Raw genomic sequence first — 14976 nt, 5'->3', positions numbered from 1 at the left:
ACACACTTTCAATAAGTATTGGTCAAACACAGCTATTTCCCCAGACTTCCCTGTACACATGAATGCTTGTGTTCATGTGTTTTTCATGGAAATAGTAGAGAAAGCTGCTAACAGACACCTCTACTGGTCGCTTATCTTCAAGGAGAACAAAATGATTGGGCACTAAGATGCCCAATCTTTTTTTCCAATTAAATCAATTGTTGGGTGTAGAGTCAGGAGGCCTCTTTACTAGAGATGAGCGAACGTACTCGTCCGAGCTTGATACTCGTTCGAGTATTAGCGTGTTCGAGATGCTCGTTACTAGAGGCGAGCACCACGCGATGTTCGAGTTACTTTCACTTTCATCTCTGAGACGTTAGCGCGCTTTTCTGGCCAATAGAAAGACAGGGAAGGCATTACAACTTCCCCCTGCGACGTTCAAGCCCTATACCACCCCCCTGCAGTGAGTGGCTGGCAAGATCAGGTGTCACCCGAGTATATAAATCGGCCCCTCCCGCGGCTCGCCACAGATGCATTCTGACAGAGATCAGGGAAAGTGCTGCTGGTGTCGGAGCTGCTATAGGGAGAGCGTTAGGAGTGATTTTAGGCTTCAAGAACGCCAACGGTCCTTCTTAGGGCCACATCTGACCGTGTGCAGTACTGTTGAGGCTGCTTTTTGCAGTGTTGCACATTTTTTTATTTTTTTTGTATATCGGCCGTGCAGAGCATTGCGTCCTCAGTCTGCAGTCATTGTACAGAGTATAGGGCCAGTACTGGTGAGGCAGGGAAAGAGATATTCAGGCTATATAGGCAGTGGGCTTTTTCCAAAAAATTGGGGAAAAATACTATATTTGGGCTGCCTGTAACTGTCTTCAGTTTACTGCGTGTCTGCTGGGGGTAGTAGTCCTAATTAATACGCAGCTAAGAGTTACAGCAGGCTGGCGAAAAATTGTTTCCTGGATCTGCTGTCTCTGTTACATCAGCGCCGTGATCCCGCCAGAGGGAAACAGTATACATAATATTATACGCTGCCTACAGTATCTATCTGCGGGGGGTAGTAGTCCTAATTAATACGCAGCTAAGCGTTACAGCAGGCTGGCGCAAAATTGTTTCCTGGATCTGCTGTCTCTGTTACATCAGCGCCGTGATCCCGCCAGAGGGATACAGTATACATAATATTATACGCTGCCTACAGTATCTATCTGCTGGGGGTAGTAGTCCTAATTAATACGCAGCTAAGCGTTACAGCAGGCTGGCGCAAAATTGTTTCCTGGATCTGCTGTCTCTGTTACATCAGCGCCGTCATCCCGCCAGAGGGAAACAGTATACATAATATTATACGCTGCCTACAGTATCTATCTGCTGGGGGTAGTAGTCCTAATTAATACGCAGCTAAGCGTTACAGCAGGCTTGCGCAAAATTGTTACCTGGATCTGCTGTCTCTGTTACATCAGCGCCGTCATCCCGCCAGAGGGAAACAGTACACATAATATTATACGCTGCCTACAGTATCTATCTGCTGGGGGTAGTAGTCCTAATTAATACGCAGCTAAGCGTTACAGCAGGCTTGAGCAAAATTGTTTCCTGGATTTGCTGTCTCTGTTACATCACCGCCGTCATCCCGCCAGAGGGAAACAGTATACATAATATTATACGCTGCCTACAGTATCTATCTGCTGGGGGTAGTAGTCCTAATTAATACGCAGCTAAGCGTTACAGCAGGCTTGCGCAAAATTGTTTCCTGGCTCTGCTGTGCATTCCGTAAGGGAAGTCAGCCTCCAACCACAGGCCAATAAGCGGCACATTTAATTACAGCGTTCTGTTTCTGCACTACTGGTAATACAGCATGCTGAGGGGTAGGGGTAGGCCTAGAGGACGTGGACGCGGGCGAGGACGCGGAGGCCCAAGTCAGGGTGTGGGCACAGGCCGAGCTCCTGATCCAGGTGTATCGCAGCTGACTGCTGCGGGATTAGGAGAGAGACACGTTTCTGGCGTTCCCACATTCATCTCAGAATTAATGGGTCCACGCGGTAGACCTTTATTAGAAAATGAGCAGTGTGAGCAGGTCCTGTCGTGGATGGCAGAAAGTGCATCCAGCAATCTATCGACCACCCAGAATTCTGCGCCGTCCACTGCTGCAACTCTGAATCCTCTGGCTGCTGCTCCTCCTTCCTCCCAGCCTCCTCACTCCATTACAATGACACATTCTGAGGAGCAGGCAGACTCCCAGGAACTGTTCTCGGGCCCCTGCCCAGAATGGGCAGCAATGGTTCCGAATCCTCTCCCACTGGAGGAGTTTGTTGTGACCGATGCCCAACCTTTGGAAAGTTCCCGGGGTCTGGGGGATGAGGCTGGGGACTTCCGGCAACTGTCTCAAGAGCTTCCAGTGGGTGAGGAGGACGATGACGATGAGACACAGTTGTCTATCACTCAGGTAGTAGTAATTAGAGTAAGTCCGAGGGAGGAGCGCACAGAGGATTCGGAGGAAGAGCAGCAGGACGATGAGGTGACTGACCCCACCTGGTTTGCCACGCCTACTGAGGACAGGTCTTCAGAGGGGGAGGCAAGTGCAGCAGCAGGGCAGGTTGGAAGAGGCAGTGCGGTGGCCAGGGGTAGAGGCAGGGCCAGACCGAATAATCCACCAACTGTTTCCCAAAGCGCCCCCTCGCATCATGCCACCCTGCAGAGGCCGAGGTGCTCAAAGGTCTGGCAGTTTTTCACTGAGAGTGCAGACGACCAACGAACTGTGGTGTGCAACCTTTGTCGCGCCAAGATCAGTCGGGGAGCCACCACCACCAGCCTCACCACCACCAGCATGCGCAGACATATGATGGCCAAGCACCCCACAAGGTGGGACGAACGCCGTTCACCGCCTCAGGTTTGCACCGTTGCCTCTCCCCCTGTGCCCCAACCTGCCACTGAGATCCAACCCCCCTCTCAGGACACAGGCAATACCGTCTCCCGGCCTGCACCCACACCCTCACCTCGGCTGTGCTCGGCCCTATCCACCAATGTCTCTCAGCGCACCGTCCAGCCGTCGCTAGCGCAAGTGTTGGAGCGCAAGCGCAAGTACGCCGCCACGCACCCGCACGCTCAAGCGTTAAACGTGCACATAGCCAAATTTATCAGCCTGGAGATGCTGCTGTATAGGCTTGTGGAAACGGAGGCTTTCAAAGGTATGATGGCGGCCGCGGCCCCGCACTACTCAGTTCCCAGTCGCCACTACTTTTCCCGATGTGTCATCCCAGCCCTGCACGACCACGTCTCCCGCAACATTGTACGCGCCCTCACCAACGCGGTTACTGCCAAGGTCCACTTAACAACGGACACGTAGACAAGCACAGGCGGGCAGGGCCACTATATCTCCCTGACGGCACATTGGGTGAATTTAGTGGAGGCTGGGACAGAGTCAGAGCCTGGGACCGCTCACGTCCTACCCACCCCCAGAATTGCGGGCCCCAGCTCGGTGGTGGTATCTGCGGCGGTGTATGCTTCCTCCACTAAACCACCCTCCTCCTCCTCCTCCTACGCAACCTCTGTCTCGCAATCAAGATGTGTCAGCAGCAGCAGCACGTCGCCACCAGTCGGTGTCGCGCGGCGTGGCAGCACAGCGGTGGGCAAGCGTCAGCAGGCCGTGCTGAAACTACTCAGCTTAGGAGAGAAGAGGCACACGGCCCACGAACTGCTGCAGGGTCTGACAGAGCAGACCGACCACTGGCTTGCGCCGCTGAGCCTCCAACCGGGCATGGTCGTGTGTGACAACGGCCGTAACCTGGTGGCGGCTCTGCAGCTCGGCAGCCTCACGCACGTGCCATGCCTGGCCCACGTCTTTAATTTGGTGGTTCAGCGCTTTCTGAAAAGCTACCCACGCTTGTCAGACCTGCTCGGAAAGGTGCGCCGGCTCTGCGCACATTTCCGCAAGTCCCACACGGACGCTGCCACCCTGCGCACCCTGCAACGGTTTCATCTGCCAGTGCACCGACTGCTGTGCGACGTGCCCACACGGTGGAACTCTACGCTCCACATGTTGGCCAGGCTCTATGAGCAGCGTAGAGCTATAGTGGAATACCAACTCCAACATGGGCGGCGCAGTGGGAGTCAGCCTCCCCAATTCTTTACAGAAGAGTGGGCCTGGTTGACAGACATCTGCCAGGTCCTTGGAAACTTTGAGGAGTCTACCCAGATGGTGAGCGGCGATGCTGCAATCATTAGCGTCACCATTCCTCTGCTATGCCTCTTGAGAAGTTCCCTGCAAAGCATAAAGGCAGACGCTTTGCACTCGGAAACAGAGGCGGGGGAAGACAGTATGTCGCTGGATAGTCAGAGCACCCTCCTGTCTATATCTCAGCGCGTTGAGGAGGAGGAGGAGGAGCATGAGGAGGATGAGGAGGAGGGGGAAGAGACAGCTTGGCCCACTGCTGAGGGTACCTATGCTGCTTGCCTGTCATCCTTTCAGCGTGTATGGCCTGAGGAGGAGGAGGAGGATCCTGAAAGTGATCTTCCTAGTGAGGACAGCCATGTGTTGCGTACAGGTACCCTGGCACACATGGCTGACTTCATGTTAGGATGCCTTTCTCGTGACCCTCGCGTTACACGCATTCTGGCCTCTACGGATTACTGGGTGTACACACTGCTCGACCCACGGTATAAGGAGAACCTTTTCACTCTCATACCCGAAGAGGAAAGGGGTTCGAGAGTGATGCTATACCACAGGACCCTGGCGGACAAACTGATGGTAAAATTCCCATCCGACAGTGCTAGTGGCCGAAGGCGCAGTTCTGAGGGCCAGGTAGCAGGGGAGGCGCAGAGATCAGGCAGCATGTACAGCACAGGCAGGGGAACACTCTCTAAGGCCTTTGACAGCTTTCTGGCTCCCCAGCAAGACTGTGTCACCGCTCCCCAGTCAAGGCTGAGTCGGCGGGAGCACTGTAAAAGGATGGTGAGGGAGTACGTAGCCGATCGCACGACCGTCCTCCGTGACGCCTCTGCTCCCTACAACTACTGGGTGTCGAAGCTGGACACGTGGCCTGAACTCGTGCTGTATGCCCTGGAGGTGCTTGCTTGTCCTGCGGCTAGCGTCTTGTCAGAGAGGGTGTTTAGTGCAGCTGGGGGAATCATCACAGATAAGCGTACCCACCTGTCAACCGACAGTGCCGACAGGCTTACACTCATCAAGATGAACAAAGCCTGGATTTCCCCAGACTTCTCTTCTCCACCAGCGGACAGCAGCGATACCTAAACAATACGTAGGCTGCACCCACGGATGGAAGCTTTGTTCTCTATCACCATCAAAAACGTGGACCTTTTAGCTTCATCAATCTGTGTATAATATTCATCCTCCTCCTCCTGCTCCTCCTCCTGAAACCTGACGTAATCACGCCGAACGGGCAATTTTTCTTAGGCCCACAAGGCTCAGTCATATAATTTTTGTAAACAATTTTTATACGTTTCAATGCTCATTAAAGCGTTGAAACTTTCACCTGAACCAATTTTAATTTTAACTGGGCTGCCTCCAGGCCTAGTTACAAATTAAGCCACATTAACCAAAGCGATTAATGGGTTTCAGCTGCCCTCTTGGTTGGGCATGGGCAATTTTTCTGAGGTACATTAGTACTGTTGGTACACCAATTTTTTGGGGCCCTCGCCTACAGTGTAATCCAATTAATTTTTTGCCCACCTGCATTAAAGCTGACGTTACATCAGCTGTGATGGGCAATGCAATGGGATACATTTATGTACAGCCGGTGGGTTCCAGGGAGCCACCCATGCTGTCGGTCCACACGGAGTTGTAACTGCATGTGTCCACTTCTAAAGAACCCCAGTCTGACTGGGGCATGCAGTGTGGGCCAAAGCCCACCTGCATTTAATCAGACGTTACCTCAGCTGTGATGGGCACTGCAATGGGATACATTTATGTACCGCCGGTGGGTTCCAGGGAGCCACCCATGCTGTGGGTCCACACGGAGTTGTAACTGCATGTGTCCACTTCTAAAGAACCCCAGTCTGACTGGGGCATGCAGTGTGGGCCGAAGCCCACCTGTATTAAACATGACATTACCTCAGCTGTGATGGGCAATGCAATGGGATATATTTATGTACCGCCGGTGGCTTCCTGGCACCCACCCATGCTGTCGGTCCACACGGAGTTGTAACTGCATGTGTCCACTTCTAAAGAACCCCAGTCTGACTGGGGCATGCAGTGTGGGCCAAAGCCCACCTGCATTTAATCAGACGTTACCTCAGCTGTGATGGGCACTGCAATGGGATACATTTATGTACCGCCGGTGGGTTCCAGGGAGCCACCCATGCTGTGGGTCCACACGGAGTTGTAACTGCATGTGTCCACTTCTAAAGAACCCCAGTCTGACTGGGGCATGCCGTGTGGGCCGAAGCCCACCTGCATTAAACATGACATTACCTCAGCTGTGATAGGCAATGCAATGGGATATATTTATGTACCGCCGGTGGCTTCCTGGCACCCACCCATGCTGTCGGTCCACACGGAGTTGTAACTGCATGTGTCCACTTCTAAAGAACCCCAATCAGGCTGGGGCATGCAGTGTGGGCCGAAGCCCACCTGCATTTAATCGGACGTTACCTCAGCTGTGATGGGCACTGCAATGGGATACATTTATGTACAGCCGGTGGGTTCCAGGGAGCCACCCATGCTGTGGGTGCACACGGAATTCCCATTGCGGAGTTGTACCTGCCTGTAACTATTTATAAAAAACCGCGGTCTGACTGGGGCATGCAGACACCTTGACAGAATGAATAGTGTGTGGCACATAGGTTCCCCATTGCTATGCCCACGTGTGCAGCTCCTGATGGCGGTGGCACAGGATTATATTTCTCATTGCTTCTGTACAGCATTGTGGGCTATCGCCCCGCCCCTTTTAAAGAGGGTCGCTGCCTAGCCGTGTCAACCCTCTGCAGTGTGTGCCTGCGGTTCCTCCTCATGGCAGATGCACTTATAAATAGACATGAGGGTGGTGTGGCATGAGGGCAGCTGAAGGCTGCGCAGGGACAATTTGGTGTGCGCTGTGGACACTGGGCTGTGCAGGGGGGGGGGGGGGTTGGGCAGCATGTAACCCAGGAGAAGTGGCAGCGGAGTTTCATGCAGGCAGTGATTATGCTTTGTTGGAGGTAGTGTGGTGCTTAGCTAAGGTATGCATTGCTAATGAGGGCTTTTCAGAAGTAAAAGTTGTTGGGAGGGGGGGGGGCACTCTTGCCGCTATTGTGGCTTAATAGTGGGACCTGGGAACTTGAGATGCAGCCCAACATGTAGCCCCTCGCCTGCCCTATCCGTTGCTGTGTCGTTCCCATCACTTTCTTGAATTGCCCAGATTTTCACAAATGGAAACCTTAGCGAGCATCAGCGATATACAAAAATGCTCGGGTCACCCATTGACTTCAATGGGGTTCATTACTCGAAACGAACCCTCGAGCATCGCGAAAATTTCGACCCGAGTAACGAGCACCCGAGCATTTTGGTGCTCGCTCATCTCTACTCTTTACATATATGATTGTTGTCTGATTGTGCCAGAATAGGCTAGTTCGGTTGACTTTTATATAATTTATATGGGGGCTTAAAGTATTTGTATTTTGTTGTGTTTGGCACAGGAATAGCCTTGGAATGGCCTGAACTACCCTTTAACAGTTGTCCCTGTGCCTGGATAAGTAATGTTGCACTGAAGCGCTCTGATGATCAGCAAGTGTCCTAATGGCCAGCCCCCATAACCATGTCCTAGGGATAGACCGTGAATTGAAAATCCCGGATAACTCTGTAATAAGTTATTTGGCTTCTGGACTTTTTGTGTAGAAGAGAGTCTGGAATTGTACTGCAGATCTTCGCTAGATATAATGAAGAGAACTACACTATATTTGGACACCTCTACTATTTGGTACTTATGATAAGATATGCATTTAACAAACAGTAGGAAAGATTCTCCAGTACCATCTACTGTGCACAATCAGTTAAGATCCCTACCTGCCTCAACACTACATCAAACCTCTGACAGGTACAAAATCTACTTTACAAATACACATACAGTAGAAATGCTGCTTCAGCCATAGTATGAGAGTTTGAGAAAGGCCATATTATGGCAGGGATATTATCTTCAATGTCTATTTTTTATTAGACATGGACTAAATTTGATGTTTTACTGACAACTCTTATCTAAAGTAAGCTGTAGTAGTATATTTGCATGCTTGGTGGAATACATTCGTTTAACCATTATATTACAAAATGTGGTTTTAAAAATTTCTAGTTTGTCTTGTTTTAAATGAGGCTTCTGATTCTGCCCGGATTCATCATATAAAGAAAAATTATGTAATATTTCAATATATTTTTCTTTATCTATGCCTCATGGTTAGTGATAAGTGAAAATTTGAAAAGATCGGTTTGACTGGTTCAACGAACTTTTGCAAAAAATTTGTTTTGATCCGAATTAGTTCAAACCAAACTGGAAGTTCACCAACAACCCTAAAACTGGTGTATAACACCATCTAAGAGCCTTAAAAGCCTAAGAGTGTTATACAGGGCTCGCATTGCTCATACATAGTGTTATACACCAGTGTTAAGGACTAGTGTTGAGCAAACTGAAACAGTTTTAGGTAGAACTTTGCTAAAAACTTGGTTCGGATTCATGCCAAACTGAACTTTTAGCAAAGTTCTACCTGAAACAGGGTTCTACTGGTTGAGTTCGCTCAACGCTACTGTACATGGTATTCAAGATCTTCATGGTATTCAAGAAACTTCCAACTCCAATGGATATAAATCTGTCTGGGTCATTTGATAGACACATGCAGAGCCCTTATATATATCTATCATAGCCTTGTCTTGCCGTTCATCACATGAGCAGGAGAAGTAATTAAAGAACTGATGTCTTCAGGTACAATATTTCATATTTGATTTGTAATAAACCAACACATGTTATTATTTTTTGTCTTTCTGTGTTTCTAATGTGATTAAGTACTTGATGTACAGTAAAAATTTACGATGAAATTAGTGGTGGTGGAATGTAAGAGGCTCACACTACAATAATGAGAACATCATTTTTGTGGAGGCAAATTATTGAAAACTGGCATCTAATGTAAATATTACTGAAGATTATATGACTTGAATGTAATTCACGGTTTCTTTTTGTTTTCTGCAAATTTACACTCAGTGCGAATATAATTCTATTTGAAAGATCTTTTCTGTATAAATCAGATTTCTAACATTGATTGTTAGCTGTAAAGTTTTGATCTTTTTAAAAGTTTTCTTGAACTGATAGTTTATGGGTGATTTTGCTAAAAATCCATGAGGACACAATCCTCGGGATTTCGTACCTGGACATGCTACAGATATGGCTTCTGCCGCAGCTGGAACAGGAAATCCCAGGTTTTATCTTCCAACAGGATCCTTCTCCTATTTTTACGATGAAGGCCGAAGTGAGCTCAATAGGTGACTCCCAATCAGATGGAATTGGCCGTGCAGGTCGTGACAAGAGTGAACTTCTTCCTTGGCCTCTATCTTCCCCAAACCTTATGTCTTATGATTTTGTTCTCTGGAGAGTGTTGAGTCTACACCCTATCCATACCACCCACAATGCATGATCTACGAGTACGTATCACAGGAACCATCAGTCAATCGTGATACACTACAACGTGTATGGCAGGAACGGGACTACAGTCTCGATGTGTGTCAAGTAGCAAAGGCACTTTGAATACGTCTGATGTGCAAAACATTTTTGATATTGTGCAACAAAACTTTTTGATTTTCTGTTTCCATTTATATCAAATGTATGTATCTGAGTGACATTAAATGTGAGTTATGAGGTTTCAAATTGGGAAGATAGTTTGTAATAACCAATAGCCCTGTATTAGCACTAGTTGTAGTGGCGCCAATAATAGGATTATTATGTGGTTTACATTACAGATCAGATAATTGTTTTCATGTTAGTTTGTACAGTACTGTATACTGATGTGAATGGTTTGAGATTTTTTCACTGAAGTAGCTTCATCATATAACATCTGGAAAGTAAGTACCATTTGTCGCCCGCTGCTTTATAGTCATCATTTCTTCTCCTGACAATCTGGCTTTTTTCATTGCTGATGTGGCCCGTGGACATCCCGATAAGCTGCAAGAAAAATGACAAGATGGAAAGTTAGCGGTTAAGTTGATATTTACGACAACCGTATGTCTTTGAACCGTGTCAGGACAATATAAATAGTACGTTATCACATTGCATTAGACATAGACTTTGTGTAATTGCATTAGCAATGATTGATTGCAATTTACATTGGAGCACATTTACAAAGTGTCTTCCGCCAGTTTCTGACGTGAAAAAGTCACAACTTTTTGCGCAAGTCGGTATTTGAGCAAAAAATTGCGACTTTTACTCTTTGTGTGTTGGCCTTGCTACTTTTACAAAATGTGGGCAGGTTCGTTAGGAAGGGGTGCCGCCACCTTGGTCCGACAGATTTATATACGAGAGTGAGTCAAAAATGATCTCCACTCCAGTTATACTAAAACTTCTGTTGACCACTCTTTCCGTTGTAGCTCACTGTCTCCCCAGTCACTGCTGTGCAGATTTGAATGTGTTACATCAATTAATTTGTGACTGCAGTCCAAGAAAAAGTGCCGCGCTTGTGATTTGTTTTATTTATAAAGAAACTGGCGTAAATATACCAGAAATGTAATCAATGTTGGACCTGGTGTACATTTCGGCACGGAGTTTCCAGGATGCACTGAATACATGAAAAGGCCTCTCATGTATTAAGCGCACTCTGCTCCAGGAGAAATCATACTTGGCCCGACGCAAGAAGTGCCGGAATTTGCGAATTGACCCCAATGTTCTTAGTTACAAACTTTCAAAAACAGTGCCATGATACAATAGCACTTTGTACTGGGGTATCATAATCTTGTCCTTCATGATAGATACATGTACTAGTGTACAGTGAAGGTGCCATACACCTTCATTTGTTGTCTGACTCCACCATACATATGCATGCTAGGCTCAGTTGAGTATGCATATGTTTTCAATGGGGAGAATAGAGTCAGTGACAGCTGTATGGGGACAAACAACCGTTTTCACAATCATTCATCCCCATAGAGCGGATAATCTGCCCATTTTACATGGAGGGTACGAGCTCTGACTGATATGCTCAATGTTGGTCAGTGATTGTTAGCACGGGCAGATTATCTCCTGTGTAAAAGGACTTTAAGCCAGGAGGCAACCATACACATAATATGGTTGGTCGGTCTCGCCAAAACCGTATATGCATATGGGGGCCTTTAGGCCCTGTTCACATTAGCATCATCACTGTAATTCATAACAGAGTCAGGAGAGATCCAAATTAATACTGACAGTTGCCAATGATTTATAATGGGTTTTATCAGGTTTCTGTTGGGTTAAAAGAGTTCGGAATTAGTGCTTTCGAATACCACATCTCAACTGCAGTAGCCATTGCCGGAGAAATGTGCTTCCACCAGCAATAGCAGATGATCACCAGCAGTTCCACATTTAGAGTAGCGGTTGTTTAATTGGGTCAGTCCCTCTAATTGTCAGCACTAATAATGGAAGTTTAGGGGTTCATTGGTGTTGATGTTCTATCATCAGATGTGAATAAGTATGCACTAATATATGATCTTTAAAGGGGATGTCCAGTTGTGAAACTATTTATGGCCTATCCACAGGATAGGCTATCAACAATAGATCAGCAGGAGTCTGCCACCCGAGACCACTGCCAATCATCTGTTCGCCAGCCCTGTAAATTCATGCAGTGAGCTAATTTTATACAGCAAGCAGACAGCTCTATTCTCTCTGCAGTGGCCCGTCTTGCTATCACAGGTAAAGTTCTCATTGAAGTGCATTGGGGCTGTACCTGTTATTCCAAGCTTGGCCACTGCAGAGAGAATGGAGCTGTCTGCTTCTTGCAGAAATCAGCTCACTGCATGAAAGCACTGAACCAGAAAACAACTGAACAGGAATGGGGGGGGGGGGGGGTTACCAGGTGATGGGCTCTTGGCGACCTACCATTGATGGCCTGTTATAAAGAGGAGCTCTCAATAGTTCATAACTGGACAACACTTTAGCTATCTGATGTCAAAGCTCTTACCTTCGATGTGTAAGGAAACTACCACTGATGTGTCCAGAGCCATCACACCCTGGGGTAGGACAGGACATTCCTTCGGTTTTTCCAGATTTCCATGAGAATTGGGACCCATTTAAATAGCCATCTTTCTGTCTCTTGGCTGCCAGAGGACATCCAGATGCACTGCGATGTGATGCATACTTCCCCGTCACGTGACCTTGACCATCACACCCTGGGACTGGGCATCTGGTTATATAATGGACATGAAAAAAGTTATTATTTTAAGTTTACAAAGCTGCCTTAGTTCTATGGATCTACAACTTTGGAGCCCAACTTTGCATCAAATATTACAAACTTTCTTCAATTCCAGTTTACTGATATGGTCAGCATAGCAAAAACTCAGGATGTTTTAAACAGACTCACATGAACTAACATCTCAGATGCAAATTTTCAAAATTGCTGTGTTGCCCATTTTCTGAGGACTAGAGAATTTTGGTAGCAATTAGAGATGAGCGAGTATACTCGCTAAGGCACATTACTTGAGCGAGTAGTGCCTTAGCCGAGTATCTCCCCGCTCGTCTCTAAAGATTCGGGGGCCAGCGCCGGTGACAGGTGAGTTGCGGCGGGGAGCAGGGGGGAGAGAGGGAGAGAGAGATCTGCCCTCCGTTCCTCCCCGCTCTCCCCCGCCGCTCCCCGCCCCCCACGGCACCTGAATCTTTAGAGACGAGCGGGGAGATACTCGGCTAAGGCACTACTCGATCGAGTAATGTGCCTTAGCGAGTATACTCGCTCATCTCTAGGAGCAATCTATGACAGTCTATAGTCAGCTAATAGGCTTCTATCTACAAACTGCTGTATAGTCATCATTCCTTGCCAGTCTGCAGCATTGGGCAACGCAAGTGTATTTGCCAAACAAGATACATTCCAAATTTAACAAACTTTGTCATTTGGTACAACTTTATTTGGCATGCCAATGTCAGTAGGACTGCGGGTAAAGCAATTATAATTTTTCTGGTACACAGAAGAAACAGACTGCTACTATATCAGAAGACTCAAAGTGGTTTTACATCTGAAGTGCTTTAGTTCAGGACATGATTATTTTCCTTCCCTAACCAGAAAAATAACATCCGGTGGTCCAATTAAGTGATGTCTGCTGGATTCAGGAAAGGGTGGACTGAACGTTCAGAGATAGAACCTGAAGATATCTGCAGTTATAGCCTTATAACTGTGAAAAGTGAGATCACAGCTTGTCTTCAGTTTTCAAGGAGCTAAAAGCATATTTTACAGCCGCAGGAAATGCTCCTAATTGATCTGCAATCACATATAAAGCTTTCCCCTGTACTTTAGTGTCCTAAAAGTGAACAGCAATTGCCAAAAAAAAAGTAAATGCACTAATTTATCCTGAGGTGATGAGACTAATGCACCCCTTACATTGATTAAATGTAGCTAATGACTCCAGGTCTGTCGCGTAATAAGTCTCCCGAACAGTAGCGGACCAAGAGTGGTCTGGGCCAATGGGATTTAAAAGTCATAACATAAGATGGTGACCGGGTTGGTCATCAACTCACAGAAGCTTTATTATCTGAAACATTATAGATTTGTAAGCGCCCTCAGGTTGGGAGCCTGGATTAGTGTAAGGTGCTTCAAACTGGAATGGCGATGATCGGTGTTTCTAGGCAACACCTTCAGAGTTAAAATAAGGTATTGTTGGGATTCGATGAGTCAGACAGAAAGTGTTGAGTGCGGGAAGTGTGTTTTGCCCAGCTCACAGGCTTGGTTTTGTTGGAGTGGCTACGCCACACCGGAGGGATGAGCACTGCAATCATGATTTTGAATCCTCTGGAGTAGAGAAACGTCAGCCTAGACTGTTGTTGCACTTGAACCTTTCTATGTTCCTGTTCCTGGGAGAAGAAGTAAGATTTGTTTAATAAAGATCCTGTTCAGCGGCATCATACCATGGAGTTGGTTGCTTCCTCAAATGCTATGCAGCAAGGTTGGGGCCTTGGAAGGTCTTGTGATCTCCCTTTTGCATGAAGGTTCCCAGTAATTGTCCATTTCATGCCCGCAATTTCTGCTACTTCCTGTTGTTCTACTATTCAGTGAGTGCCTTTGCTTGTGCCATCAAACCCCTTGCACCAGAATCCTGAAAAAATGGTCCCACTCCAATATCTGCCTGCTGGTCCTGTGATTACAGTAGGGACCTTACCAACCACTAGAACCATAAAACACTTGGATTATGAGAGGCTCTAGACCCCATTTGATCATGGGCCACCAGGCATTGCATCAATATCTGAATGGTCAGGCTTGTCAAATCTTGAGTTGATATGACCTGAAGACATGCCAAGTGTCATAGTCTTTTTCAATATACCATGTCCTTTATCTCATTGAATCACTTCACTTACAACCATGACGATACAATGTACAATATGTTTTCCTAGAAAATTCCCATATTTAATAAACACGCCCCATTGAATTGCATTTTAATTCTTGTCCTAATTTGTCCTATAATACAATTTTCCTGTATCATACTTATGCAGTTTATTTTAAAAAGAGGTCGATGAGCTATCTTTGCTATTGTAACTTCTGTGCACCAGTAATTTTACCAGCAATCCAAACAATAGACTCCATAGAACAGCATACAAAAAATGGCAACTGTTAGGCAACCACCCAAACCTATTCAGATGCCCCAATGAAAAGGGTTGTATCCAAATCAACTTTTATCACCTATCCATAGGATAGGTCGTAAAAGTCTGATCAATTGTGGTCTCTGCTAAGATTCCACCAATCCCGAGAATCGAGAAACCGTGTCCTACTCTCCTCCTTACCGCAGCCTCACTGCAACGCCAGTACTGAAAAGGAGATGGAATGAAATGGCGGTCACACGCTTCATTCATCTTCAATGAAACTGCCAGAAATAGC

General features: G+C 47.0%; 1 protein-coding gene across 1 annotated transcript in view; it reads right to left on the bottom strand.

The window, feature by feature from the left end:
* MYT1L (myelin transcription factor 1 like) overlaps positions 1–14976 on the bottom strand; it is a 180198-nt gene that overhangs the window by 15039 nt on the left and 150183 nt on the right. The window contains exons 15-16 of the mRNA XM_066596421.1: positions 12082–12303; positions 10009–10100 (exon numbers count right to left, since the gene is read on the bottom strand). Coding sequence (XP_066452518.1) covers positions 10009–10100; positions 12082–12303 — 314 coding nt within the window. The remainder of the gene's footprint in view (positions 1–10008; positions 10101–12081; positions 12304–14976) is intronic.

The sequence above is a fragment of the Eleutherodactylus coqui genome, chromosome 1, assembly GCF_035609145.1.
Source record: "Eleutherodactylus coqui strain aEleCoq1 chromosome 1, aEleCoq1.hap1, whole genome shotgun sequence".
NCBI lineage: Eukaryota > Metazoa > Chordata > Amphibia > Anura > Eleutherodactylidae > Eleutherodactylus > Eleutherodactylus coqui.
This window is presented reverse-complemented; position numbering and strand designations above follow the sequence as displayed.